The following is a 24,337-nucleotide window of genomic DNA, read 5'->3' on the forward strand; positions in this document are numbered from 1 at the left end:
GTACTTAAATATATTGCTAGCATTTATTGATGATATTTTCTATTACAGTTTATCTGGGAAACTGTACTGAGGAATAAGAATAAAATAGTGAAATGAGTCACGTCGTTAGGGAATTATATTGTATATTGAATTATATTGTTAAATTGTAGATCCAAGGTGTGGTCGTCATTTCCCACAATGTGTGACTACGTGTATCATGAAAAAGATAACGAATCGTAGGTTTTGCAATACTTAATACGAATCAGGTGTATGTATTTTCAAAATACATGATAAGAAAATGCAAATTTAGTCCATGCACCGAAACAGACGACTGCATCTATTCGAAATGAGGCCAGATATAAATTTTTAGAAGCATAGGAGATCTTATGGGGAACATATCAATTATAAGACACGTCATCATTCGCTTGTGAAAATCCTGGCGTGCTTTACAGTTTCGTTGCCGAACATGTATTGCGGGGTAAGATAAGATACCTATAAACAATATGAACTCAAAGTAAAACAAACAGTGATTAATTTTGGTAGGGTAATCATTATTGTTCATTTATTACGCATCAGTGCAATAGACAGAACAGAGCAGTTCATAAACACATTCAAGTATGGTGGTCTACTTCGGCTGTCTGGTAAGTGCTCCCATCTGGAAGGGAAAGTAGGAAGCTGTGCTCCAACATATGTGCTTGTAAATTGTTAACAGCCATCATGCACAAGTTATAATGTTCATGACTTAACCTGTCGACTCCAGTAATGGAAATATCTAAACTTTCTAGTACATTGTTTTTCGCTACGTCATTCAAAAAGCTTTCTTAATTCCTCGTAATCTCTCGCTCTGTTTTTTCAAATTCATAGTTAATGAGCACTCTTAATGTCCAATTACGATCTTGGATAAGTCGGAGGTTGCGCCACCTCCTTGATTTTTCTCGACTTCATGCATATTTTCTTTTAGTTGCCATTTCCTCTCTGGTAGCATCCTCCTTGATGCAGTCGGTGAAGAGTGTTGTTGCGTGTATACATGTGCATTTAGATTTGTAAAATTTAGATTTAGTTCATTGAATCATCGAGTCAATTTTTTTAGAGACGCGTATCCTAGTTTGTGACGATTTTACAGTTGTTTGTGAATATATTGCACGTAATATTAAAAATATTGTTCAACGACAACATTCGCGCCATCTGCAGTACAGACGTCTATAGTGAAATTGTAATGATTTTTTGCGACTATGACTCATATCAAAGTAAACATTAATGACAAATAATCTGTACATCGTGTCAGTGGACAATAGTCATTTTATTAGGAGTTCCTCATTTTTACATAGTGACATGTATGATAAAAACAAAATATGTTGTCGTTGAAGTGACTGTTTGACTCGAGTTTGGTTAACGTCTCCGCTGAGAAATTTTATAACCAAAACGTGTGTTAATAATAACTAGGTTAATAACTAGGATTAATGACTAGGTTTTATTCGAAATATTTGAAAAATACACATAAATCTTACGAAGGTTGTTTTGTTTATATAATATCAATGTACAGGTTATATTACTGCGTCAAGAATAAATTAGGTCGTACAGAGCTGACATTTGTTCAGTCTGCAATCATATTTTGTTAAATGTGAAATGAACGTTCAATAAAAAGAAAAACATCCCCTTTTACGAAATGTTACATTTCTCTGTCAACCCAATGTATGTTAAGATTTCATGCAAAACGAACAATATCACGATCTCGTGAAACGAGAGCCTCAATCTATTTAGGAATTGTGAAACTATTCCAAGAATATGTTGTACAATTTATCGGAATATAATGTACTGTTCAGAACAGAAGTTCCTTACATAAACGCAACGTTTTCTCAAAGCATCAATGCAAGAATTGCCAAGAATCAAACTATATTTAGAGAATTACTTTAACAAGGAGAACAAAAAATGAAATATAAGGAACTTCAGTTCGAATTAATTTCACATGAAATTAAATTTAAAAAATCCCGAGAACCATGAATGAATTTCGAAAGCAGTTTAAAATATCTGTACAAGATGGAGGAATAATTTATTCGACTATCCTAATGTAGTTGTAAACAGGAGAACATTTTAATATATGGTAAGGATTGAAAGGTATAGTGAACGACTTTTTCTGCGTAAAAATATTTGTTGGCCCTGAGAAGGGCCGTTTAATCAACTTGGAGGAGCCGTTTACTTCGAGCTGGTGTACTTGGTCACAGCCTTGGTTCCTTCAGAGACTGCGTGCTTGGCCAGTTCACCAGGCAGGAGGAGCCTGACAGCGGTTTGAATCTCCCGAGACGTGATGGTAGATCTCTTGTTGTAATGAGCCAAACGGGAAGCTTCGGCAGCAATGCGCTCAAAGACATCATTCACGAAACTGTTCATGATGCTCATGGCTTTACTGGAGATTCCAGTGTCAGGGTGGACCTGCTTCAACACCTTGTAGATATAGATTGCGTAGCTCTCCTTCCTCCTCCTCTTCTTCTTCTTGTCAGTCTTGCTGATGTTCTTCTGGGCCTTGCCGGCCTTCTTCACAGCTTTTCCGCTCGCTTTGGGTGGCATCTTCGTCAATTAGGTTGTATGGTTCAGATGTACTAGTCACCTCGATGAGAGTTGGATACTGAATGTGCCGTAACGGTGAAAACGCCCCCTTTATGTGGCGTAACGCTACGCGGCGCGACGGCCAATCAGGGACGAGCTCGCGCGCCGTTGGCTGCCGCCCGACACATGTGGAGCGTATATAATAAAAGCGTTTCCTCCTCCATCATCAGATCTCCTTCGAGTTTCGTTGAGTTCGTTTCGATTGTACTCTTTTCGAATCATCTATCATGTCTGGACGCGGCAAAGGTGGCAAAGCTAAGGGAAAGGCGAAGTCCCGTTCTAACAGAGCTGGTCTGCAGTTCCCAGTCGGTCGTATCCACCGTCTTCTTCGTAAAGGCAATTACGCCGAGCGTGTTGGAGCTGGTGCACCCGTCTACTTGGCAGCAGTGATGGAATATCTGGCTGCCGAAGTGTTGGAGTTGGCAGGAAATGCAGCTCGTGACAACAAGAAGACCAGAATTATCCCGAGACACTTGCAACTCGCCATCAAGAATGACGAGGAGTTAAACAAACTTCTCTCTGGAGTGACCATCGCCCAAGGTGGTGTCTTGCCAAACATTCAGGCTGTTCTCCTGCCCAAGAAGACGGACAAGAAAGCTTAACTACACAATAGTTCCAACATATTCGAAATGGCCCTTTTCAGGGCCACAAAATATTTCATACGAAGGAAACCATCTGATTAACTAATACGAATACCTCCTACTCTTACAAATCCAAAATGAACTACCTTTTATGAATGTTTTTATAGAATTCGATCTATACATAGCTTAACAGTTTTTCGAAAGCATTTAGACACTTTGTCTCACGTTACTTCTAGTAGTATGCACATTTGTTAATTTGTGTCTGCACAATTTCGAGTTGCCCGCCACCATACGGAGCTTGTTCTTTTAACATGCCATGAAAACTCAACCCTGATCCTGTAATAAATTAAACGAAAGCGAGATAGCATTGAACTATCTGACTTCGATTTTCTTAAAAAATAAACCGTTGATGCACCCTGTGTGCACAAGGAACATTTTTGTTCATAACGAAGACACCAATATCATGACTAAGCTCTTACTTTAAATAAATGCAACAATTCACAATATAATACTAGAAAAACGACAAATTTTGCTGCATCTGCTGCGAAACAAATCGGTTAGAAATTCAGAATCGTGAAACGGAAAATATTTTCTGACGTTGCCGCGCAAAAACCTTGTGTTCTTTGTTCACTATCGGAAGAATGCAGAAGGCGGGAACCCTTCCCCTATCGTCATGCGTCACTAGGGCTGCGCGGAGGGTCTTTAGAATCTGGAGGGAAAGCATGATGGTGGAGCCCGCCATATTCTACCGTATTCTTAGTTGATCCATAACTCAAAGAAAAGAACGTTTAACGATTAACAATCAGTTAATACTGAATTATGTAAGGTTTCTGTGATTTCGGGGTTCCTTGCTCCATGTTAGTCAGTTGCGGCGGTAACGAAAAAACTAAACGAGTAAAACTATGAATGTCGTAATTACACCGAACCGCTTGTCTACAAACACAAACTACATAAATATTTTGGCCACGGCTTCTATCTCTGGTAACTCAAACCACAACGATGCCCGCGTGAGATGCAAACATGTTATGTGAGAAATACTGTAGAATTAAATATACAAATAGGAATACTACGAATTCGAGAGTTTGGTGATACAGGTATACATTCATATAGCTGAATTGCTGCGTGTTACTACGTTTAAACCAATTTTGGCCCTGAAAAGGGCCGTTTGTATAACTCAAGAAAAAGAAATTAAGCTCTTTCTCCACGGATGCGACGAGCCAGCTGGATGTCTTTAGGCATGATGGTCACACGTTTGGCATGAATAGCGCAAAGGTTGGTATCTTCAAACAGACCAACCAAGTAAGCTTCACTGGCTTCCTGAAGTGCCATAACAGCCGAGCTCTGGAACCGCAGATCGGTTTTGAAGTCCTGAGCGATTTCACGAACCAGACGTTGGAAAGGCAACTTTCTGATCAGAAGCTCAGTGCTCTTCTGGTATCTACGGATTTCACGAAGAGCGACGGTTCCAGGCCTGTAGCGATGAGGTTTCTTTACTCCACCGGTGGCCGGAGCACTCTTACGAGCTGCCTTGGTGGCCAACTGCTTACGTGGAGCCTTTCCACCAGTCGATTTACGAGCCGTCTGCTTGGTACGAGCCATTTCGTAAAGGGTTGTAGAAACACGAAGAACAGATGTCCGTACAGTTACGTAGTTCAACGAGAATTAGATTCAGCCGGCCCGAGAGCTCTCGTTTTATGCGCTACTATCGGCCGCAGGGCGGCTCCGATTGGCTGAGCGCGTAGAGGGGGGGGAGACGACGTGTAGAGTATAAAACACATGGCGAACGGTCCAAAAGCATCAGTTTCTCTTTGGAACTTGTCGAGATCGCATATTAATCGAGCATCATGACTGGTCGTGGAAAGGGAGGAAAGGGATTGGGAAAGGGAGGAGCAAAGCGTCATAGGAAGGTTTTGCGTGATAACATCCAGGGTATCACCAAGCCCGCCATTCGTCGTCTGGCTCGTCGTGGCGGTGTCAAGCGTATTTCTGGATTGATCTACGAAGAAACTCGTGGTGTACTGAAGGTGTTCCTTGAGAACGTCATCCGTGACGCCGTCACCTACACCGAGCACGCCAAGAGGAAGACCGTGACTGCAATGGACGTCGTGTACGCCCTGAAGCGTCAAGGAAGAACCCTCTACGGTTTCGGCGGTTAAAATATCCATATCCGTCATCATCGTTCACAAAATCGGCCCTTTTCAGGGCCAACAAATTTTTAAACGAAGGAAACTTGCCAACTTAAGAATTGCCCCTAACAATAACCTTTCACCGTGTTCGAATATTTTGTAATAAATTAGCAAATTTCTGAGAATGGTCGACTTATATCAACGTTTACAAGTAGTTTTTAACAAAAGTTTTAGTATTGACGACTGTTTTATGTCTATATTTTGTCTACGTTGCAGAATTTTAATGATAATGTCGTATCTATAAATGTTTATCATTGCATGAATTCTTAGAATTGTGCTTACCCTAAAGCCGCAAACTATTTGCAAGCCTGTCTATAAGTTTTTTGTAAATTTTCTTATAATTCACCCTCATGTTAGCTCACGCTAATCACAACCTATCAATCGATTACCAGAAATATCCATTATGCTTAAAGGTTAGAGAGCCCTCTGTTCTAGGTACCTTTAACACCCAAACCCTCAAAGTAAATTTCCAGGTTAATCCTGTTTAAAAAAAAATTCTTAGAATTGTTAAAGCTACTTGCATGTTGCATAACTTGAGCGACTACCCGGACTGAAAATTCGGGAGATTTCCGACTGTAATTGTACCGGAGGACCTTTTTGACCATTCTCTATATTATGAAAGTTTCCCTTTAGACCTTTTTTGACCATTCTTTTTATTGTGAAAGTGTCCCAGTCGAAATTCTTAAACCGTTATATTTCTTATTTCATTCTTACTCATATATTCCTACTACAGTAGAGTTTATGACGATGTCATAATCATGTATGTGAACTATGAGGTGGTTTTCCACGTTGTAAAAAAATGGTGGCCCTGAAAAGGGCCATTTTAGATAGGTTTTTTTACTGCTGTTGCTGGGGGTTATTGCCAATGTACTTTCTGCCAATCGTTCTTGATTTACGGGCGATCACTTTCTTCGGTTTTGGAGCCTTGGTCCTCGGAATTGCTCCCTTGACGGTTTTTTTAGCTTTGGAGATTGTTCTCATTTTTATGGCGGTAGTAGCTTTTGTATTTCTTTTCAGTGTTGCGGGTTTTTTGTCAAGAGGCTTCTTTAAAGCGACTGGAGTTTCGGCAGCCTTTTTTACGACACCAACCTTCTTCACAGGCTTTTTACGTTGGATCTGCCCTTTAGCCTTTGTACTGGACAGTTCGACTGGCAGTTTGAATGATCCAGAAGCTCCTTTGCCACTTGTCTGCACCACAGCACCAGATGTCAACGCTGTCTTCAAGTAACGTTTTATGAAAGGAGACCATTTGTCACCGTCAGTTTTATAGGTGGTCGATATGTACTTCTTTATGGCTTGAAGGGACGATCCCTTACGATCCTTCAATTCTTTGATAGCGGCTTTTACCATGTCTGCTGTCGATGGATGGTATGGTTTTACAGATGACACTTTCAACTTGGACTTGACGATTTTCTTCACCGGAAGGACTGTACCTTCTACAGCAGAACCAGCAGAGACTTTGGTTTCCATTTTTTTGTATGCAATGAAAAGACAAACTCGATATGCGGTAGTATTGTAAATCTCAAGAATAGACTTGTCAGTAAATTTTTAAGATGGCGAAGCGCGTTGATAACGCAAAAGCGCGGACCCTGTAGAGAGACCAATGCATTTTGTCAGCCTACTGCGCCGCTTGCAACCAAGAACTTGCTAAACGAACTTTCCTTTAATATTCGTTTACCTCGAAATCGTATCCTGCTAGGACCAAATTGTTGCTTCAATATACACCGATAAACATGTAGTATACAGCTCATATCATATTTCAGAGCTACCTATCTGCAATGCACCGCGTTAATGCATCTTTTTCGGATTACTCAATCGTGTCGAGACGACAGTCGTTACGAAAATTGATAAATAATGACTTTCCCCGAATTAATTTCAATCTATTTCACTCGAAATAGAAAGAAAATATGTTTACGTAGTTAATTCGATCACCGTTCGGTCCAGATGCCTTTGAAACAATGAAAAAACTTGCACGAACTTGTCGCGATCGCGAGTGCTACGAATCCTAGCATAGACTATACTTCACTTTTGAATTGATTTTTATATACCTTCAAGAGTGTAGTGGAAATATGCGAGTAGAAGTTATATACTTTCTGTACATCCTGCAATATTCTGCATTTTGTCAAATAATGTCTAAATTAATCGAATGTACCGCGAGAAACACCTGCCTGTAACGGGAAATTATATTCAAACATTAGGCATCGACGATCACAATTCGACTAATACTGAAAGAATTTATTCGACTGAAAGAGACTAGCGCAGCTGCATGTGGGAACAAAGGAAGTGAATACAAATGCGATCCCTGCGAGGGGAAAGACCAAGGGCGGTCAAACATCTGCTCTTCAGGTCATAAACCCAAACTCATAAACCTACCGCGTGCCTAACGTTGGGTCTGCTGCGGTCTTAGTCAACAATAACGGTACTTTCTGTAACGGATACTGTCCTCGAAAATGTGTCGAAACCCACAGTTCTTTAGGTCTTGTAAAATACGAAAAAAGGACGCCACTTGAGAAGTTGGTGAGCAGTCATAAGACTATACCTATCCCCCCGATTTACGCTCTCCGTACTTTTTTTCGCTTTATTGTGACTGCACACATATTTCTACAGTCATTTTTTTTAATTCAATCATACCGATCAGATAGAAATGATTAATAATCAATTTTAAGGTTCTTGTATTGGGCAGATAGAGCTCAGGCTCTTCAACGCCATCTTTATGTATATAAAGAAAAGAAGAAACCCTAAACCATTTTAAGGTTACTTGATCATGAAGTACTCACGGGCCGAGATTTTCTCTTATCCGTTTCGTTATTTCATATTTGTATTTTTAAATAGGCTGAATATAAAATTTTAGTAGAAGTAGATGAAATTCACAACAGCTAAATCTCTCCTCGACCAAATTCATAGTCTACTGGAAGTATTTCTGGTTTGAAAAAATTGCGGCCCTGAAAAGGGCCGATATTTTGTCGATATCCTGAGGATATTTAAGCTCTTTCACCGCGAATACGACGAGCAAGCTGAATATCCTTGGGCATGATTGTTACTCTCTTGGCGTGGATGGCGCAAAGGTTGGTATCTTCGAACAGACCAACGAGGTAGGCTTCGCTGGCTTCCTGAAGAGCCATGACAGCGGAGCTCTGGAACCGCAGATCGGTTTTGAAATCCTAAGCGATTTCACGAACCAGACGCTGGAATGGGAGTTTCCTGATGAGAAGCTCGGTGCTCTTCTGGTATCTTCGGATTTCACGAAGAGCTACGGTTCCGGGCCTGTACCGATGGGGCTTCTTCACTCCTCCGGTAGCTGGAGCACTCTTACGAGCTGCCTTGGTGGCCAACTGTTTACGTGGAGCCTTTCCACCAGTCGATTTACGAGCGGTCTGCTTGGTACGAGCCATTCTTCACTTCAGCAAAGTACGTGGATGATTCCAAGAGAATTCTGGGATTAACAGCGAAGTACACCGTTGTCCAAAATAAGTTTCCTGCCAGCCAGAAAATCGGCCTTATATAGAAGCTCTGGAGTGCCCAGCTCCCTGATTGGTTGCGTCGAATGGGGTGGGGGACGGCAGATGCAAGGCCTCCGATTCGATGCTGCGAGCATGGTAAGAATGGGTCCTCATCTCGTGGTATATAAGCGTATTTTTTCGAGTGGTGCAGTATTTTGTCTGATTCTTGAAGTCGACGTTGTTAGACGTTGTCAGGACTTTGAATAAGTTCTCGCTGTTTCTTCAAAGATGGCAGTAGCAGTACCCCGTTCGTGGAATTTCGAATGGTAACACACATGCAAGGCAGTAGTGTATGTAACCTTAAATTTCAGTGTATGGTAGTTCACTTTAGTGTAAACAAAGTAATTTTTTCTTAGTTCTGAAAATGTCTATTTTTGTGCCAAATAAAGTGTATTTGCGGGGAATTTTATTACACTACTTTATTCAATAGAAATCTGCAGCTGAAGCACATAGAATTCTTGTTGAGACTTACGGTGACAATGCTTTGTCGGATACGACATGCAGAGACTGGTTTCGACGCTTCAAAAATAATGATTTTGAACTTGAGGATAAAGAACGTTCTGGCGCACCGAATAAATTTGAAGACGAAAAGTTGGAGGAATTACTCGATCAAGACCGATGTCAGACGCTAGCAGAACTTGGAAAAACATTACAAGTAGATGAGTCAACTGTTTCGAAACGTTTAAAAGTTTTAGGAATGATCCAGAAGCAAGGACATTGGGTACCGTATGAATTGAAGCCGAGAGACGTCGAACGGCGTTTTCTCACGTGTGAACTACAAAAAAAATTGATTTTTAAAGAATTATTATGGAGATTATATGATATCTATTGTCAGATATTGTGTACGCCCTGAAGCGCCAAGGCAGAACCCTCTACGGTTTCGGCGGTTAAAAACATCATCATCATCGTCATCATATAAAAATAAAAGGCCCTTTTCAGAGCCATCAAATATTCATACGTGGAATATCAATTGTTCATTTCAAATTTGATTTCAGATATCTTCGAAAATAATAAAATAAAATTCAAACGACCTCCTTATATTCCTCATGCTTCCAAAATTGTTTTTTTTTTATGTGTTTCTTCTCCTTTAGGAATCTCATTTACTCTTTAGGTATGCCCATTTACATTTGTTGCGCACTGGCGCTGCTCGTGTACATGCATTTACGATGAACTAAGCATTCGTCTCGTAGACATAGGGAAATTAGCTATGCTAAAATTTATTGGTAGTCTGAACAATTAGTTGTTAAGCAACAAGTAGAAGTATATTGAATAAAAATTTTCTAACTTTACAGTTGTGGAGAATTGTGTTCTCCCTTTGTTCAGAAAATGTAGTTAACGATACATTAGCATATGTAAGCTACCACCTGCTGATTTTCAAAGCTGTGTCCGTAATAGAAAATACTACGAGATTAGGCAATGCATATCTCGAGAAAGAATTAGAACTACACAAAAATCCGACAATACTATTAATAATTTCTCGAGAAAGAATTAGAAAGAGACAGTAATCCGACGAAAACTTTTTAGTAACATCTCGAGGTAATATCAGATATAGAATAAAAATATCAGATATAGAATTTATCTTTTAGCGAGCAATCAATAATTTCAATCAAGAATACCGTTTCCATTGGTCTGACGAATGTAACGTTAATGTGCTAAGCATCACAATTTGGAAGAAGAAGCTCTTTCCTGTTGTGAGTCTTTTACAGCGATGATGCCTTAAAATTGTCGAATAATAATTTGTATTCAATACTTGTCACATAATATTCAACATTTCTTGTTCCTTCTCTATCCTTCGTGTTGATTAGGCTCATCGAGGATTAACCTACATGCAGATTTCGCAGCACTGCTTCCAGGATCTCAGTCGGCATATAGACTTTCGAATTTTTAAATGTAAAGTCGTAGACACGTCACTACATTAGTCACATGCTTTTACAATTTCAGAGCTCCATCGATATTTCCTTGAATAATTATAGATTAATGCCTCTTCGATTCAGGGATAAATAAAAATGAATAACGTCAATTAGGACTTTCCAAGAAATTATGTGAATGCCGCATCTGTACGTAGTCGTATCCAGATTAATAATCTCCGCCCATCTAATGCTCATCGAAATCTATGAGAGAAAACATGTGGTTGAAAGTGTACATTGTTACAGTTTTCCCACGTTGTTTTCTTTTATCAAGAAATATCAACAATTTTTTACAATCAATTGACGATGCGTTCTATAAAAAAAGTGATCAGAATACGTTATAGGTTGTGGCCTTATTGTAAAGTCTGAGACGCAAATTCTACATAAATGCTATTATGCTGATCCGTGTACTTTCAACTTGCGACATTTCGAAGCATTGTAAACATTTTCGAACAGTTGGTAAAAAATTTTTTATGCAAATACGTTTTAACTTATTCTATATAGGGAACGGGTGCATTGCTATTGCGAACGAAACAGATCGCGAGTAATTCCCTGCCGAACGTCTGATATTTGCGTCTACGACGGCGTAATTTACTCGGCAAATGAATTTTTAAACCGCCGTCATTGTTCTGTGGAGAAATTCGATTTTGCCGGTCTCGTTAAACATTTTGTTCAAGCGAATATCACGTCGTCCATTTGCATTGCATCTGCGGCATCCTTGTATCTCGATCCGCGTACAACGCTTCGAATTCGCGAAAATCTGCGGCTCAAATCGACGGTTTTTCGGCACGAGTTCTTCGCTCTGACATTGGAGCACCCGAACCGACCCGTGTGATCGCTCAGCAATAAACATTTTTCCATTTTTAACTTAATTTTTCGGATTAGTCTATCCGTCGCCCGAGAGAACCATGTGTTCGCGCGGTTCGAGACGTCTTTAATGACTGAAACCGGGGAGAATCTCTTGGTTTAACGATTGCATAATGCGCGGCGAACAATAATCGATCATTTCCGTGAATAAAAGTATTCGGGTACGCGGCGTATAATCGTTTAATTAACGAAAGTTTCTCGGACGGTCTCGGATTCTCGGCAACGCGATATTCGAATAATAGTAGGGGCCTCTCTTCGTGGTCCGCGCTCACGCTACAAATACGCCGGTGTTGGTAGCACGAGCAATTAGGAGCTCAGTCTGTCGCGAGTCGTGCTAGTGAGCGGACGCCTTTACATACTGCCCTCTTGCGATCGAGAACCGTCTCTGCGCCATCTCGGCATTGAATATTCGCGAATATCGCGGAACAGTCTCCGTATATACGGATCATATTTCCATACTTTCCTTTAATACTAAATAATTTTATCTCAGTTTATCTAGTGTTTAACAATACATCATTGTGTTTTTGCTTGTTATTTCTTCTGCTGAATCAACTCTTAACTACACTGCGAACAGCGGGCCACGTGCCCGCAAGGATACCAAAACTCCTCTGCGAGTTACTTCAAGAATTTATTACATAATAGATCCTGTTCAACAATTTGGTGACGTAGAAAAAATTTTTTTTCTATTTTATTCTGAGTATAATATATTGTAAAATAATTATTTTTGTCCAAATAATCGAAATTCTAGTTCCCACGGGCCACGTGGGTACATAACCTCATTGTGTGGGCCACATGCCCATACACGTGAAATTCTCCTTATAAGTACTATTATAGTTTAGTTATTATCCTTATTTCTTATAACATCATTATAGATATATATTAGTATGTAAATTTATTTTCTTTTCTTCCACTCGTTAATCTTGATAATTACGCATCGCGGCGTGATAAAATCTGACTTATGGTTGATTCGTTTCTGTATAGTAAAGTATAATCATTTACTTTATTTAATAGTTATAATTGTTATAATTTCCTTGTGTTTAATACTGTATAAATCATCCTGATCATATAATCGAAATTCCAGTTCCCACGGGCCACGTGGGAACATAACCTCATTGTGTGGGCCACATGCCCATACACGTGAAATTCTCCTTTATAAGTACTATTATAGTTTAGTTATTATCCTTATTTCTTATAACATCATTATAGATATATATTAGTATGTAAATTTATTTTCTTTTCTCCCACTCGTTAATCCTGATAATTACGCATCGCGGCGTGATAAAATCTGACTTATGGTTGATTCGCTTCTGTATAGTAAAGTATAATCATTTACTTTATTTAATAGTTATAATTGTTATAATTTCCTTGTGTTTAATACTGTATAAATCATCCTGATCATATAATTGAAATTCTAGTTCCCACGGGCCACGTGGGAACGTAACCTCATTGCGTGGGCCACATGCCCATACAAGTGAAATTTTCCTTTTATAAGTACTATTATAATTTAGTTATTATCCTTATTTCTTATAACACCATTATATCTATATATTAGTATGTAAATTTATTTTCTTTTCTTCCACTTGTTAATCTTGGTATTACGCATCGCGGCGTGATAAAATCTGACTTTATGGTTGAATTGCTTTTGCATAGTAAAGAATAATCATTTTTCTTTATTTAATAGGTATAATCGCTATAATTTCCCTGTGTGTAATACTGTATAAATCATTCTGATCATAAAATTGAAATTCTAGTTCCCACGGGCCACGTGGGAACATAACCTCATTGCGTGGGCCACATGCCCATATATGTGAATTTCTCCTTTATAGCATAACCATAGTCTAGTTATAATTGTTATTTCATATTATATCTCTATATTAACATATTATTAGGTGAATTTATTTCTCCTTTTTCTCGCCAATTTTGGTAAATCCCGCAATACGGTGCGCTATACTCCGACTTTCTGGTCGACTTACTACTTGACTAGTAAAGTATGGTTAATTTTCTTTATTTTATAGTAATAATCATTATAATATCTTAGTGTGTTATATACTACGAATTATTTTGTTCATTTAATTGAAATCCTAGTTCCCACGGACCACGTGGGAACATAACCTCTTTGCGTGGGCCACATGCCCATATATGTGAAATTGTCCTCTCATATGTATATGTATAATTATAGTCTAGTAATTATCCTTATTTCATATCATTATATAAACATATTATCATGAATATTTATTTTCTTTTCCCTCACTCGTTAATCTGTTAATCACGCATCGCGGCGTGATATACTCTGACCATCTGATTGATTTGCTCTTTGTATAGTAAAGTATAGTTAATTCCCTTATCCAATAGTAATAATTATTAAAATATCTTAGTGTGTAATATCCCATAAATCTTTTTGTTCATTTAATTGAAATTCTAGTTCCCACGGACCACGTGGGAACATAACCTCATTGCATGGGCCACATGCCCATATACGTGAAACTCTCCTTTATAGTATAATCATAGTTTAGTAATTATTCTTACTGTATATCGTGTCTCTATATTAATATATTATTAAGTAAATTTATTCTTCTCTACTTCTCGTCATGTTCGGTTAATCTCGCTCCACGGTGTGATATTCTCCGACCTCTGGATTACTTACCTCTTGTACTTTAAAGTATAGTTAATTCTCTTTATTTAACAATAACAAATATTACAATATTTTTGTGTGTAACATACAATAAATCATTTTGTTTGTGTAACTGAAAATCTTGTTCCCACGTACCTACGTGGAAACATAACTTTATGTACGGGCCATATGCCCATGTATGTAAAATCACTCCTGCTTATAATCATAATTAAACCCATAAACTCAGTATAGTTATTTCACCATTAACATAATAATATACTCTTCTCTTTAATCGTTTATTCTCTCTTAAGCAATTTCAAATAAATACTACCACTTTGTTAATCACCCTATTGTTTATTATCGATACAGCAAATACATATTATCTCACCCACATATATTGGTGTGAGTACACCTATTTGATGTCTTATCTGGTTTGAAGTGTATTACTCTTTCCTTGATAATTTTTAACGCGGCACTTAATTTTAAAATTTAATCTTATCCAGTACATATCAACTTGGCCTTCTACAGGAGGGGGAAATTCCCCCCCCCCCGTATTGTTAAACTGGCCCCCCCAGTAAACAGAAGACTTGCCCTTGCCAAAAGCAAGAAAGGCAACCCAAAAAACATCTATAAACGACTACTGTACCCAAACACTAGTTCAACCTCTGTGGATGAACAAGACAGTACTACGCACTTCTCTGCCTCTTTACCGGCGTTAAACGTATCCTCTCCGGTACCGACGGCCCTGTCGCAGAGCGTCCCTGACGTAAATCCACCCATCGTACACCAGCTAACGACCGATAACCTACTGTTCTTTGACAATGTGCTGAATTTCACCAGACATCCCACCTTAAATCCTATTCCTTCCTCGAAGGATTCTGCCTCCCAGGAACCAATGATCCTTCCAGACAATGAGGAAAATTTCCAGGTTGTACATTCTCCTAAAACTAAAAAATTCCACAAAGACAAATCTCCTGCCGGGTTAGAAACTGACCTTAATAGAAATTCTGACATGACGCTTACTACAGACATACCCCTGACCAACAAGTTTCAGGTGCTCACTTCTTTTGAGGGGATATTAAATCCTGATAGGCCCGCCCCTGGGCCTTCTGGACCTGGCCGGATACCTCAGGGTAGAAATTCCCCAACTCCCATTGAGCAGACCCAAAATTCGGGCCCGACCCTTAAAAACACAACCCGGACTGGTAATTACAAACCCAGACCACCTCCTATATACCTTTCAAACTTTGACTTAAACATTCCTGCTTTTTACAAAAAAATGAATGCTGATGTAGGAAAAGACGCCTACTCTGCAAAATTCTTAGGTAGACGTATCAGAATACAGTTCTTCAATCACGATAAACATCAAGAATTCCGTAACATTCTGGCTGAAGCCAAAATCCCGTTCTTCACGTTCAACCAGAACACTGATAAAAATCCAGTTATGGTACTCAAGGGATTGCCGCAAATCCCCCTTGAGGAACTCAAGGAGGAAATTCAAGCCACTGGTCTTATGACCACTTCTATCACTGGAATTACCCCTAAAAACACTAAATCACATTACGCATTATACAAAGTAATTTTTTCTCCGGAGATCACTTTTGCCTCCATTAACAAAGTTGGCTTCCTATTCAACACCAGAATATATTGGGAGAAGTACTTATCCAAAAGGGCGTACACCCAATGCTTCAGATGTCAATCCTATGGCCATTCTGCAAAAAACTGTAATCTCCCTGCGAGATGCGTCAAATGTGCTGCCTCACACTCCTCATCGGAATGTAATAAGGCTTACGATGTACCACCCACCTGTGCCAATTGCAAAGGAGACCACACCGCTAATTATTCGCAGTGCCCTGCGCTAGTTACTTATCTTCAGAAACGGGCCCCCAAACCACCCCGGACTCCGGTCTACGCTAAATCACCTCTAGTGACCGAAACTCTGCAGTTACAGCCCTCTAGAGCTAGTCGATCAAATATCCTAAACCCTATGCAGGGGATCCAACCAAACTTATCCCAAGCCCAGGTTAGTAGTAACATCTCCTATGCCCAGGTCACCAAATCCAGACTGACGACTCAAAATCAAACAAAATCTGTTGCTGATAAACAAAATCTCTTACCAAATCCCGTCCACTCTTACTCCAATACAAACACGCAGCAATTCCTCCAACTTGCAGACTCCATTCGAGAAATATCTCAATTATGTGACGTAAATCTTATGCTTTCTACTGCTCAAATCCTTGCTAGCAAACTAAGAACATGCACTACAAATACTCAAAAATTCCAGTCTTTTCTTGAAGTCCTCTCGACTCTGGAATAATCTACTATATTTCTTTTCTTTTCTTACCGTCAAAATGGCTAATTTCCCGCACATTATAACTTGGAACGCACAATCCATAAGGCATAAGCGTCATGAAATCATTGCCCAACTCGACCACCTGGAGTGCGATCTCCTCCTGGTGACCGAAACTTGGCTAAATCCAAACATTGCTTTTACAATACCTGGCTACTCGGTCATCCGAAAGGACCGGGATGACGGGAGGGGTGGCGTCGCCATCATAATTAACAACAACATTAAATTTTCAGTAGTCCGTACTTGCCCTGACCTGGAATTCCTGGCCGTCAAACTTGACCATCCAGTACTACTTGTTGGAGTCATCTATGCTAAACCCCAACAGCCCCTCTCAGAGCAGGATCTGAGACACATAACCAACTATGGATCTCCGTATATAATTGGCGGAGACTGGAATGCCAAACACAGGTTCTGGAAGAATCCTAGAGCAAACGCAGCCGGTATTATCTTATACAACCATATGCTTAAATCTAACTTTACAATAGTCTCACCTGGCTCGCCCACCCACTATGCTCCGCGAGTCTTACCTACCATCATTGATTTCTTCATTACCAATTCTACTGCATCCTTTGAAGCAGTAACGCTTGACATATTTGGAACGGTACACAGGCCAGTATCTATTAAAAAAATTGCACCCACTGACCCCTCCCAGGGTTCTTTATTCTATCAATCTGTTGACTGGGAAAAGTACAAAGAGACCACCTTGAGCTGGGGCATTGTCGCTCACCTTCAAACTCCTGTTGACATTGACTCGTGTATCGACTCCCTCACATCATTCCTGATCGGATCCAAATGGGACTCCACGTTCAGGGATCCGAACCTGGTAAACTCTCCTGCTGCAATCAGGAAAAAGCATATAGCAAATGATGATCGTCTAACTGCCTTGATGAGGACCAGACGAAAGATACGACGTTTATATCAAATCTCATATGACCCTTACTTCCTCCAACAACTGAAGGAAGCTAACAAAGAAATTCGATCCCGAATCTACAAAATCCGGGAATCAGCTTGGACAAAAATGTTACAAGGGTTCATACGACCTGATCCTACGTTCTGGGCTACGTACTTTACGTCAGCTAATAAACGTCAATTATCATTACCAGTACTCCATATTCAAGGCAGAACCTTACACTCTGACCATGACAAATCTGATGCTTTAGCTAAAAACTTTGCCCAGGTCCATCTGGACGCGGCCCTGATTGCATCAAGACACGAACAGACTATAAACCAATTTTACGAGCAATATGACTGGGAGGGATCGAGCGACGGTGTCCCCGCCAAGGTACCCTCACCTAAGGACTTATATGACCTTGTCAGAAGAATGAAGGCCAAAAAGGCCCCTGGTCCTGACAAAATTACCGTTCCAATGTTGGCTAATGCCTCTCATAAAATCTTTTGCCAACTCCATTATATATTCAAGGCTTCAATCAAATTCAATTACTTTCCCAGGGCATGGAGAAGTGCTAAGGTTATCCCGGTCCACAAACCAGGCAAACCCTCATCGGATCCTTCGGGATACAGACCAATCAGCTTGTTACCTATTCCGGGCAAACTCCTTGAGAGAGTAATATTCAACCTCATACTAGATCGCGTTAAATCAAATAATATAATTATTCCACAACAATTTGGATTTCGGGAAAATCATTCTACATTACATCAAGTAGGCCGCATATCTCAACACGTGGCTCATGCGCTAAACATTAAGAGGGAGGTTGCCATGGTCTTATTGGATCTCTCCAAGGCATTCGATACGGTTTGGCACAGGGCCATTCTGTATAAATTGTATAGAATGGCACTGCCTCATTCAATATTAAGACTATTAAACTCTTATCTGCTTGAGCGCACGTGCTACGTGAGCCTAAACTCTCACAAATCTGTTATATACAAATGCCAAACAGGAGTACCCCAAGGCTCCATACTGGGTCCCTTACTGTTCATTCTCTACATCAACGACATTCCCTCCATGCCCTCGTGCGAAAAAGCTCTATACGCTGATGATACAGCAATATACTCCACTTCTACGAGAAAGGGTCGATCGACCCTTTTTCGTAGAATGCAAAAATACCTTGATAACATCATACAATACTTTAGTGATTGGAAACTCGTGATAAATCCCTCGAAATCCGAAGCCATTCTCTTCTCTAGGGCCCTAAGATCTCGAACAAACGCCTTTAAGGAGCAACATAAACTCATGATAAACGGTGAACCCGTGAGATGGGCGAGCCAGGTCAGATACCTGGGTATTATCCTGCACGATAAACTGCTGTGGTCCCCTGCTCTCAAGGATCGCGTTGACAAAACATTGCATGCTCTCGCAGCTATTAAATCGTTCATTGCGCCTTCTTCGCATCTCCCACTCTCGCTTCGCTTAACTACTTACGTTATGTGCCTTAGACCAGTACTCACTTATGGGGCTCTCATATGGTACTACGCCACCCCTCTCACCATTCGGATTTGTCTGCAGCGGACTCAGACCAAAATACTAAAAAACATCTTAAACAAGGAGAGACGGTTCTCTGCCAAGTTAATACACCAAATCACAGCCATTCCACTGATTGGTAATTTTATAAATAAAATGATTGCTAACTATAATGTTTCTGAGCATGAAAACCCGTTAGTAAAGCTAACGGGGAGTTACACTGCAGACAATATCCCGTATACAATCAAAATTCAGTTTCCTCTAATCTTCTAATCTTACTCATTCTATCCCTGCTTAAACATCTTTAAAATTATCTTGCTCCCCCCCCTCTCCCTAAGGGTGCTCTCTCTCATTAAGTCAATACATCTACTCTTAAGTTATGTAGATCCATCCCCATTTTTCCTCGGGCTTGCTCATACAAGTCCTCCCGGATATTGGGAAATAACCTGAAACAACTGCTCCAGGGCAATACTCCATGGCTTTTTGCCACGGATGCTCAACACATCCATCATGCTACACTTACTCAGGTTTTTGAAAATTTCCTGAGTTTCTAACCAATTAGCCTCGGCTCACCAACATCCTGTCGGTAACACCAATTTTATTCCATCAGCCGATAAGAAGGCAGAGGCCTTCAGGTGCGGCTCAACCAGGCCTAGAGGTGTGTCTCTCCCTCTCTGTCCTAACACTCATTATATAATAAAAAAAAAAAAAAAAAAAAAGCACGAGCAATTAGGAGCTCGTTCAGCGCCATCTGCTAAAGACACACGGTTGTACAGTAGTCAACGTTGGTACTTTTGTTTTCTTTTTTTGTTCAAAGAAACACTTTACCGAATTCCGTTAACGATGGAGGACAAGACTAGCTCCGGTAACACCGCCGTCGCCGAGAATCAGTCGTCGGGAAGCAGTCCCGCGAAAAAGGCGGGAAAATCGAAGGCGAAGCCGCAGCGCACCAAGTCGTCGCATCCGCCGACCTCCGAGATGGTGAACAACGCTATCAAAGAGCTCAAGGATCGCAAGGGATCGTCCCTGCAGGCCATCAAGAAGTACATCGCGTCAACCTACAAGGTCGACGGTGAGAAGTTGGCGCCTTTCATCAAGAGGTACTTGAAGACCGCTGTCACTTCCGGCGCGGTCGTACAGACGAAAGGAAAGGGCGCGTCCGGTTCGTTCAAGCTGTCCGCCCCTAAGGGCACCGCCGAGACCAAGAGCAAATCGTCGAAACGCGTCGCCAAGAAGGCGGAGTCTGCCGACAAGAAGCCCGTCGAGAAGAAACCAGCTAGCCCGAAGAAACCAGCCGCCAAGAAGCCAGCTGCGAAGAAACCCGCCGCCAAGAAGCCAGCTGCGAAGAAACCCGCCGCAGTCAAGAAAGCTCCAGCATCGCCGAAGAAGGTGAAGACCCCTGCTGCCAAGAAAGCCGACGCAGCAGCGAAACAGAAGGCTGCTGCCCAGACCAAAAGCCTTTCGAAAACCAAGAAGGCTACCAAAGCTCCAGCGGCCAAGACGAAAACCCCGAAGCCGAAGACCGCCAAATCACCGAAAGCCAAGGCTGCCGCGAAGAAGTAATCGCTTCGCCACGATTCATAACTACTGGCCCTTTTCAGGGCCACAAAATCTATAACAAAGGAACACTCTCCGATTCACAAACTATATCTCCCTTCGCCCTTTCTATTCGAACTTTTAAATATTGATTTCAGCCTCGAGACAACAATTTTCATAAGAATCAATGTAGTTTATAGATATGTTCATTTTGTACTTCTAGGAAAAGTATCTGTAGTTAACTAGTAAGTCTAATTCTGATAGAGTCGAGTAAAAAACTTTGTAGGTCATTAGGATAGTTTCTTGGCATAATACCGTAATTGATCAGTATAGGTTAATGTGTTTTTAACGAGGCTGTTTAGGTTAAGCTGGGACGAGTCCTTTCGTCCAAGGAATGTTCTAGGAAACGTGGGGTATCCTAAATGGATAGTTTTTTAGTTTAATCATTATCATCGTTTCGCTAAAGATAAAATGTTCACGTCCTTGCTAGGCGGTTACATATGGGACATCCTATAGCTTTAAAGGTTAAGATGTAGAACTGAATTTTTCGAACGTTTTCGAAGAAACATTTAACAGTAAACTAACATATATGTCCGTGAGATTAGTTGTTGAGAAATGTTGTTAGAATAGATGCAACATTGTCCTGGTACGACGGTCGATTGCTTTGCTGTTGTCCTTTTCCACAGGTGTCCCCCGCCGCATGATTATGCGTCCAAGATATGACTTTTCAGGAAAATTCTCGCAGTTCCGACGATACTAGAGAAGATAAACTTCTAGCATTTCTTGTTATCTTAACAATATGATTCATTCGTTTACGATGACAAAGAAATGTTTCAACAAACAGTAACAGACCTAACCAAACAAGTTTAAAAGTTTTATACGTAATTCTTACTTGGAAAGAAAGCGAACAAATAAATTGTTTTAATATTAACCGTGCCATTAAAACTTATAGGTTAGAATGACTCATGTTCCATGTATAAACCTAAGTATCTACTTACAGAAAAAAGGGGATTGTCGGAAGTATGCTCGTCACGATTTTATCGAGAAAACAACGTTACGAATGAATGATCAACTAGACGATCGTTCTTCTTCTTTCCCCTTTTTCGTTTTGTTTTCTCTTTTCGCGTTTCCCGTTACTCATACCTGCATCTATCATTTTCTGCTATGTTGCGTATAAATGATATTGGTTTTTTAAGGTTAGACGTAATAGTACCAAAGCAGGCTTTATACATATATTGTACTATATACAGTTAACCGACGATATTATTACCTACAAATATTTATTTTTCCGCGACATTTAATCCTTATTTGTAAACCTCTGTTTTTGATAACATCATATAACAATCGTCTAAAGGATGCATGAAAATCTAGTAGGGAATAAGCAAAAATATTCATTATTATGAATAAATAAATAGTAATAGAAAAGAACGAAGTAAGAAGCATTGGAGGTTATGGCAAGTTCATTTAGTAGTTATAGCAGAACGTCCGTATACGCAGAGATCGATATTAGAAGTTACGTATATAACTATCGTAGAAGAACAAAAATGCATAAGTTCTCGTAGCGAAAGTCGATTTTATTTACTCATGGCATTTCCTGGGAACGAACAGATGCAGACCACGTGAAGAGAAGCACACGTTGTCGATATCTGTATCTCGTTCCCGCCAATTTCAGCGGCAGCTTCTGCTCGCCTCTGTGTCATTCGAAACGAGTTACACCTACATCTTTTGTTAGACTGAATGACTATCTTGTTTACACGCAGGTGTTGTGAATGAGCAACGTTTACAAATCACTTGTACGTCTGTCCTTTTTCTGTGTGTTTGTTGTGTACTCGTCGAGATCAACGACCCCGGCACGAGGTTTTGCTATATTTTGTCTAGAGCGCGGGTCTGTTTGACAAGCGTTTTCGAGTACCGACGTCATATTATTTTAACTTTCTCAATATTTCCAATTTTCTATGTTTTTTCTGGCTACAAAATAAAATGGCGGTAACTCGACGAAGCATCTGTCCGCGTGGCGGTCAACAGCGCTCCAATCGCCAGCCGGCGACTCCAACTCGCACGCTGATTGGCTGCGCGCTGGGATCCCCGCCAGCGCATAAAAGGCGATATTTCGGGGCTGAGAGCATCATTCTTCGCCGAGTCTCATCAGAGAGAACATCGAGGTTACTTTTGTTTTGTTGAAATCTTTTTTCCGTCTAACTCGACAACATGTCTGGTCGCGGCAAAGGTGGTAAAATCAAGGGAAAGGCAAAGTCCCGTTCGAACCGGGCTGGTCTTCAATTCCCCGTGGGTCGTATCCATCGACTTCTTCGCAAGGGCAACTACGCTGAACGCGTGGGTGCTGGTGCTCCTGTCTACTTGGCGGCAGTGATGGAGTACTTGGCTGCTGAAGTGTTGGAATTGGCGGGTAACGCTGCTCGCGACAACAAGAAGACCAGAATCATCCCGAGACACTTGCAACTGGCCATCAGGAATGACGAGGAGTTGAACAAGCTTCTGCCCGGAGTCACCATCGCCCAGGGTGGTGTTCTGCCTAACATCCAGGCTGTTCTTCTGTCGAAGAAGACCGACAAGAAGGCGTAAATTCCTCCTTGTTCATCGACCAAACTATAACGGCCCTTTTCAGGGCCAACAATTTCATAACGAAGGAAAACTCTGTTTATTTCGAATCGATTAACTCGATAACTGTTCAGTGTAAGTCTTTCGAATTTTTATGTTTATTGAACAAATCGTAGTATCCAATTTATATTGTAGAACTGCATGCTAGTGAGAAAGATTGTACCAGAAAAATGATTCTGGTCAATGAAGAAGCGAGATGTTAGTCACAGCTATTTTATTGGGATATCGTAAAAAATTCGATTTTCGTACGATAAATATAATTCGCAAATTCAATTGCTCATCTGGAATGGCACTAGTTGTTCCGATGACTCGGGGTCCCGCCAAAAAACTTGATAAACATACTGCCGCTTTTAGATTAGTGCAAGCTTGTTCACAGTGTAGCGTACAGAGACAAAGATTGATCGCAGTGGGCAAAGTATAATTTTCCGTCGATAGCGTATCATTTTGATCTGCACCATGCTGCATAAACTGATCTTCTTTTTCTGAAACTCCGATATTCACGGCCGCGAAAGTTTAGACCTACACTTTTGCCACTTCTCTGAATTGATGACATCGCTGTTCTTTGCTCTAACCTTCTGAACGAAAGAGAAGACATTGCACATGCGAAATTCGAAACTTTACATCTCGGCAATTATTAGATAGTTCCACAGAGAACCGAAAGAATCTCCGAGAGCTCGAACTGGTAGTCAAATGTTGCAGACGGAAAACTTTGATAATTTAAAAAAAAAATTAAGGTGCTGGACGTGTGTAGGTGAACGATAGCGGCGCCGCTTGCGGCAAATGCGATACGTCCGTACAGCGCCAATTTACGTAGTGGCAAAACGCTCAAACTGCTAGCCAAATGGTACCGATAAATGAACCCGAATTTGTCACAACCTTCCAAAGATGGCGTCATTAGATTTTCTCGCAAGAGACGATCCAACGCTCTCTCTCTCTCAATAGAAAAAAAGAATAGTATTTCAATGCCTCCCCGTTGAAAAGTGTCGACTTTCGAGGGCTCAAATTAAAGCTCAAATAATGCAGTTTTGGATAGACGTCTTCCGAATTAAAAGAATTTCGATAACACTCTGGAAATTTAAGTTGATTCGCCATTAGATCAGGTAGACTATTCGCATTCTTATTCACGGATCTTTGGATTCGTCATTCGAAATTTCCCCTTGCTTTGACTGTATGAGAGA

The 24,337-nt window shown here is 40.5% G+C and overlaps 7 protein-coding genes and 1 pseudogene across 7 annotated transcripts; 4 read left to right on the forward strand and 4 right to left on the reverse strand.

Annotated features, from left to right (window-relative positions):
• Window positions 1-1,997: 1,997 nt before the first annotated feature.
• LOC143363260 (histone H2B) lies at window positions 1,998-2,608 on the reverse strand. Its single transcript, XM_076803871.1, has one exon. It carries the CDS (start codon window positions 2,542-2,544, stop codon window positions 2,173-2,175), a length of 372 nt encoding a protein of 123 aa, XP_076659986.1. The 5' UTR covers window positions 2,545-2,608; the 3' UTR covers window positions 1,998-2,172.
• A 148-nt stretch (window positions 2,609-2,756) lies between these two features.
• On the forward strand, window positions 2,757-3,338 carry LOC143363259 (histone H2A-like). The gene has a single exon (XM_076803870.1). The coding sequence runs from the start codon at window positions 2,811-2,813 to the stop codon at window positions 3,183-3,185; it is 375 nt and encodes a 124-aa protein (XP_076659985.1). The 5' UTR covers window positions 2,757-2,810; the 3' UTR covers window positions 3,186-3,338.
• A 966-nt stretch (window positions 3,339-4,304) lies between these two features.
• Window positions 4,305-4,822, reverse strand: LOC143363257 (histone H3). The gene has a single exon (XM_076803869.1). It carries the CDS (start codon window positions 4,761-4,763, stop codon window positions 4,353-4,355), a length of 411 nt encoding a protein of 136 aa, XP_076659984.1. The 5' UTR covers window positions 4,764-4,822; the 3' UTR covers window positions 4,305-4,352.
• Window positions 4,823-4,966: 144 nt separating this feature from the next.
• Window positions 4,967-5,467, forward strand: LOC143363262 (histone H4). The gene has a single exon (XM_076803873.1). The coding sequence runs from the start codon at window positions 5,009-5,011 to the stop codon at window positions 5,318-5,320; it is 312 nt and encodes a 103-aa protein (XP_076659988.1). The 5' UTR covers window positions 4,967-5,008; the 3' UTR covers window positions 5,321-5,467.
• Window positions 5,468-6,183: 716 nt separating this feature from the next.
• LOC143363255 (histone H1-like) lies at window positions 6,184-6,902 on the reverse strand. The gene has a single exon (XM_076803865.1). The coding sequence runs from the start codon at window positions 6,818-6,820 to the stop codon at window positions 6,188-6,190; it is 633 nt and encodes a 210-aa protein (XP_076659980.1). The 5' UTR covers window positions 6,821-6,902; the 3' UTR covers window positions 6,184-6,187.
• A 1,240-nt stretch (window positions 6,903-8,142) lies between these two features.
• Window positions 8,143-8,817, reverse strand: LOC143363258 (histone H3-like; annotated as a pseudogene).
• Window positions 8,818-19,752: 10,935 nt separating this feature from the next.
• LOC143363253 (uncharacterized) lies at window positions 19,753-21,727 on the forward strand. Its single transcript, XM_076803862.1, has 2 exons — window positions 19,753-21,284; window positions 21,528-21,727. The coding sequence occupies exon 1, from the start codon at window positions 19,848-19,850 to the stop codon at window positions 20,565-20,567; it is 720 nt and encodes a 239-aa protein (XP_076659977.1). The 5' UTR covers window positions 19,753-19,847; the 3' UTR covers window positions 20,568-21,284; window positions 21,528-21,727.
• A 920-nt stretch (window positions 21,728-22,647) lies between these two features.
• LOC143363249 (histone H2A-like) lies at window positions 22,648-23,123 on the forward strand. Its single transcript, XM_076803857.1, has one exon. It carries the CDS (start codon window positions 22,749-22,751, stop codon window positions 23,121-23,123), a length of 375 nt encoding a protein of 124 aa, XP_076659972.1. The 5' UTR covers window positions 22,648-22,748.
• The last annotated feature ends 1,214 nt before the right edge of the window (window positions 23,124-24,337 follow it).

The sequence above is a fragment of the Halictus rubicundus genome, unplaced genomic scaffold (assembly GCF_050948215.1).
Source record: "Halictus rubicundus isolate RS-2024b unplaced genomic scaffold, iyHalRubi1_principal scaffold0029, whole genome shotgun sequence".
Classification (NCBI taxonomy): Eukaryota; Metazoa; Arthropoda; class Insecta; order Hymenoptera; family Halictidae; genus Halictus; species Halictus rubicundus.